This window comes from Salvelinus alpinus, chromosome 10 (genome assembly GCF_045679555.1).
Source record: "Salvelinus alpinus chromosome 10, SLU_Salpinus.1, whole genome shotgun sequence".
Lineage (NCBI taxonomy): Eukaryota > Metazoa > Chordata > Actinopteri > Salmoniformes > Salmonidae > Salvelinus > Salvelinus alpinus.
The window spans coordinates 32,170,147-32,175,938 of NC_092095.1; the positions used below are offsets into that span (position 1 = coordinate 32,170,147).

General features: G+C 43.3%; 1 protein-coding gene across 15 annotated transcripts in view; it reads right to left on the bottom strand.

The window, feature by feature from the left end:
• The window catches only part of LOC139531912 (protein scribble homolog), a 107,590-nt gene extending 103,910 nt beyond the window's left edge, over nt 1-3,680 (bottom strand). For 12 of the 15 annotated variants that reach the window (XM_071328875.1, XM_071328864.1, XM_071328863.1 and 9 more), the window contains exon 1: nt 2,431-3,680. In XM_071328875.1, coding sequence (XP_071184976.1) covers nt 2,431-2,589 — 159 coding nt within the window. In that variant the 5' untranslated portion in view covers nt 2,590-3,680. The remainder of the gene's footprint in view (nt 1-2,430) is intronic. The other 3 variants (XM_071328876.1, XM_071328874.1, XM_071328873.1) reach the window with 1 other exon arrangement.
• Between the last annotated feature and the right edge of the window lie 2,112 nt (nt 3,681-5,792).

Here is a 5,792-nt window from a genome sequence, read left to right on the forward strand (position 1 = left end):
CTCCAGTGAACATAACCACATGTTTCGTAATAGTCGTCCATTGGCGAAGTCGGCACAAACAACCACACACACGCTCTCTCGTCAACATTACGTCTGGGTACAAACTAAAAGACAACATGTGAGAGACACGAAGACTAAGGTCTAGGGTGACAAACCAGATTGTAAACACAATCCAGTAAAATCATAGCTGAACAGAATGGCCTGGGACTCAGAGCACGACTCAAGTGGGCTCAACAGAATGGTCTACAACTTAGGCCTACAAGTGACTATTTACAAGTAACTACTTACAATGGTGTTCAAACTCTTGCTAGGGATTTTGCATTCTTCTGTTGTCTAACTGTAGCTCCTTATGACCTGGGATTGTGGACACAGACACTACTGGTGCCTGCGCAACTTGCTACTCTCCTCACCACCAATGTACAACATTAGCCATGTCTGAGAGCCTGACTCAGAACTTCTGAGCAGAACCCAATGACTAAAAAGAATGGGCAAAGCCGTCGATCACAAGATTACCATTCATTCCTGTGAAGACTCAGTAGTGCATTGAAGCCAAAGGAAGTCGATTAAGATGGCGTCTCGTGGAGACATAACATGTGAAGTTTGAGCTACTCCAGGGAGTGTCGTTGCAAGCGCCCAGTGATACCCCCTCTCATTGAGTAACTCAAGTTGAAGGCCGACCGGGGTTCTGCAAGCTGCCATTAGCAACTAAATAATCCTTAGAACTTCTTCTGTGTGCGATTTTAAAAATAAATTGTTTCAAGGACATGCATCTGGTGTATTAGAAGCAAAGATTGACATTTCCCCATTCACTATAATGGGGGATCCTGTTTTCTGCAAACAATGCCTGCAGTACCACGGTTGGCCTTGAATTTCTGTCGTTTCAATGAGAGGGGGCAGTTGTTATCCCCATGGCAGCAGCACATCTCACTCACTCTCGCTCGTCCAGGTCTGTCTCACTTCACCAGCCCCGCAGCACACTAAAACCTATGGGTGACAGGGCTTTCAGTTGCAGGGCTCCAGAACGCACTTCCAGACCAGTGGAGACTGCTGGGGGGGGGGGGGCTCATAATAATGGCTGGAACAGAATAAATGGAATGGCATGGGAGCCATGTGTTTGATGTTGATACCTTTCCACCCATTCCGCTCCAGCCATTACCACATGCCTGTCCTCCCCAATTAAGGTGCCACCAACCTCCTGTGTTCCAGACACTATTAGGGCTGCAGAGTGTCCTCCAGCTCAAGACCATGCTGTTCAGAAAAGCTTTCAAACACCTAATTCTGTTCTCATGTCCCCTGGATCTGGCGACATCTGTATATAGCTTTGATTGTTGCCTGTGTTCTGGATTGTATTTATTTTTTGGTGTGACTTGGGTCTGATAAATGCGCTTTACAACTTAAACGTATTATAATTAGTATTAAGTCTTGAGCGCCATTATCTTCCACAGCCATTCCCTTATACTGGAGCAGGACAATGAACACATCTGCAAATTGAGACGAGTCAGGCAATTTGTTCCGACCCAGTGCTCTGGTGTAAATGAGTATGTTGCATGGCCAGATAACTATCCAGCTCCCCTAAAATAAACAAGGGACATGCAAGCAAAGCCTTGGTGATTTTTCATGTAGGAGGAGTGTGGGTGGGTGGAGGAGGGAGACTCATTACACAAAAGCCTCCTCCCTCTGTTACCAATCGGTCCATGCTAACCGGATTCCTTAGGACGTCCCTACCCCATTGAAGTTGAAATGTAAAATGATTAGGGCTATGGCAAGGGTTTAGGGTAAGGACATCCCAAGGATTCCAGATAGTACTGGCCGTTTCCAATCCCACTGGATCATGCAGTTATTGCAGGCAACATAGTGAGGTGCCAGCCAGCTCCTTTCATCTGCTGAGTCCGTCTACACATTTGATATCATGCAGCACGCCCACTCCACTGCAGCATCCAAAGGCAGAAAGAGGCCCATTTCTCCTCTGATTCCTACTCCCTGCTGTCATCAGTGTTTATCTGAACAGAGAGCAGGCAGCCTCCTACCCCAGTTGCTTTGATTCCCATTGTCAATGGTTATCCAATGCAAGAATAGGACATACAGGTAACATCATACCTTGGTGTACACAGTCATAACCCCCCAGAATATTAAAGTAGCTACAACATTCACCCAAGACAGTGTTTGGAATATGAACTATTGACATTTAAACCACTTTCCAAATAAACAATGTTCTTCCTGTATTAGTTAATTACTATGCTCAATTGATTAAATACTGATGAAGTTAACACATGTTTACAGATGCGTGACAGGCAGACAATCAAAACATCAGCCACCTGTCCCTTGGGAGTTTCTCATGGTTGCTTGCCTTGATTTGACCGTGCATGATAATGATTTGGACGGCCAATATAGGCCACAATGTGTGCTTAATTATAACCACTGGTTGCTTACCTTGGGTAAATCTCTGAGTTGGTTGGCGTCGAGGAGAAGCTCTTCCAGACTGCGGCTGTAGCGAAATATCTCGTCGGGGACATTTTGCAAATTACAATGTCGCTTGTCCACCGACTCGACGTGGCGGTTACAGCGCCACAAAGGGATACACTTCAGCATGTCCGGCTGCCGTATTGATTTGGTTGCCGGTGCTACTCAACAATCCGCATCGGAGAAAGAAACGGGGAACGGTTGTGGGGGAGGAGGGAGAGGAAAAAATATCGACAGTGACAGATAAGAGTGGACGTCGAAATCCCGCTGCTCCCACGTCGATCCAAAGAGGCCAAAAATCCGGTTAAAACCAGGGACAGAATTAATTCCGATCGTCAATTGATATCCCAACTCCAGTCCTTTTCGTTGGCTCTCAGCGACTCAAATCAAACTAAAATGTGATTGATACATACAAATATAATAGCTAAAGTTATCTTCCTTGATTGTTAGCTTAAAGTCAATTCTCATTAAAATGCCATCATACTGATAATCTAAAAAAACTACTAAATTAAATGAACGTCTTCATTTCCTTACTTGTGCGACAATATTAAATGCAGCTCAGTCAGCGTTAGCTAACACTAGCCCATTTGTTATTTGATACAAGGAAGCTGGCCTGTCCAGCAAGATAGCCAACTAACTAGGCAAATAGTATTTGGCTCCCCGTTACAAATGTGTGTTCTGCTGCTTAATGCGAATAGTCCCGTGTAAGCACACCGAACGACCTTTCGAAGTTACGTATGGAGATGGAACTCGTTTGTGTCGCGAGCTAGTCGCTAACATTAGCCACCTTTGTGATCTCTCTTGCCTCTTTAGGCTACGGAAACAAACTGCAATATAACGACCTTAGGAATTCAAAACCGACAATTGGCAGTCATTCAATAACTATTTGCACTGAAAATAATAACCAGAAGTCATATGAAGCGTTTAAACCAACAAATGTTGAACCCACAATATCAGCAACAGGATTATGTTCACTACACCGGAGGTACCGCCGCTTTGTGGCAAGCTGCGCTCGTCTGGAGGGCCACGCAGGAGTCTGGGGGGATGCGGGCAACCTGTGTGGGTCTTCGGGCTTTTGTCTCAGTCTTCATTTAGCGAACAAACATACGCTATTTGACCAAATACCGGTCTGAAGGAAACCTCTGTAGTTAAATACTCCGCTGGGGAGTTTCCTCACTCTCCGGCCGGGTGTGTGGTGCTGTTGTAAAAATGTGGTGGGGAGTGCTAACCACGACTTCCAGCTCCGCCCAGTGGCTCCTCCTTATTGTTGTTGTGGCTGGGTGTGCATGATTTACACCCCCTTTCGACTGACACCTCCCAAAGGTGCAAAGACGCACTTTCTACGCCGCTCATCTCATGGCGCACACATGTCTACCAAGTGCATACTCAACATTTACTTCATAGTAATAGACATCCAACTAGAGATAATATTGCATTATTTTTTATAATTGTGGATTCTTGTTTTTTGGAGGACAACTACCGCCCTCCACGCGGGTATGACTGCATATGCCGGCCAGTGCGAACACACATACACAGGAAAATAAAATCAAGTGCATCCATTCATTCCTTCTCCCTCCCTCGGCAAGCACCCAAAACTGCACATATGTAATAGCGACCCCAAGGGGCTAGGAGGTCTTAAATGTGCCTTTTAGAAGATGGTTGCCTTTAGGTTCGTGGCGAAACCGCTCTGCTTTTGTTGCTTTATACCCCCATCTAGCGGTAATGAAAGCAAAGTAGACTTAAACTCAGCCGAATTCAGCAAATGCGTAGGCCTATCGTAGATTGTCATGAGTGCGCCCGCTGACAGGTAGACATGTGACCTCATTCATGCTTGCTGAGGAACACTCAACTCAGTTCTCTTATATGGAGGTGGAGTTGAGTATTGATAACTGTTCGCACGATTTGCTAGTAACATTGAAATCCCATTAGTCGATACTTGTAAAAATGGCAATTCTGAAAATGCTTACCTGTACCCATGTTTGTCTTGTACAACTACAGTCCTTCAGCAGGGTGATACAATTCATACTTTTAATACAACTTTTATATACTGAAAAATATATGTAAAGTGTTGGTCCCATGCTTCACAAGGTGAAATAAAAGATCGCAGAAATAATCCATATGCATAAAAAGCTTATTTCTCTCAAATGTTGTGCACAAATTTGTTGACATTCCTGTTAGTGGCCATTCTCTTCTGCCAAGATAACCCTGACAGCTGTCGCATATCAAGAAGCTGATTAACCTTCATGATCATTACACAGGTGTACTTTGTGCTTGGTGATAAAAAAGCCACTAAAATTTGCAGGACCTCCACATCCAGCTTCTTCATCTGCGGGATCGTCTGAGACCAGCGACAGCCGATGAAACAGAAGTATTTCTGTCTGTAATAAAGCCCTTTTGTGGGTAAATACTCATTCTGATTGGCTGGGCCCGGTTCCCCAGTGGGCCTATGCCCTCCAAGGCCCACCCATGGCTGCACCCCTGCCCAGTCATGTGAAAGCCATAGATTAGGGCCTAATGAATATATTTCAATTGACTGATTCCTTATATGAACTGTAACTGAATAAAATCATTGAAATTGTTACATGTTGCGTTTATACTTGTGTTCAGTATATTATACAACCAACTTTTTCCTAATTTGTGTCGCTCATCTGGAGAAGTAGCGGCCTTGACATATTACAAACTGAGATTCAATTGGCACAAGCACACTTGTGCTGAGCTGAGCAACACAAATTAGGAAAAAGTCTGTTTTCGATCAAAGTTGAGATTGAAAGTATGAATTTCAGCAACCCGCGGTTGTACAGGACAAACATAGGTACAGGTATATGTTTTCAGAATCAACATTTTTACAATTATCGACAGATGGTGACTCATTTACCAACACATTTTCATGCAACACTTGCAAAGATACAGTATAAATTAGGCCTATTATAGGCTACAACCAGTCAATTATTCAACCTTGTAAAAAAAGTCTCCAGAATCTAGTGTTATATAAAATAAGCTTTATGAAACTGGGAATTCCACAATCAGAAACATTTTAACAAAATAACAGATCTCATTCAAATGTGTTCAGTATCCATTTTCAATGCATCTAAATCATTGAAACTCAATTTATAAAAACGTGAAAAGAAATTGTCCCAAACCCCAGTGATGCTGACAAAAAAAATGTTTTAAAGATTAATTAGTGGTCTTCACAGCCAAGGTCAATAATTGCTGTCAGACAATTTTGAAATAGGTTCTATTGTTCTATTGAAATGTCAAGAAATTTGTAATATTAGTATTTGAAATTGGATTTTTCCTTCCCAAACCCATAAGAAATTCACAACAGACATTCA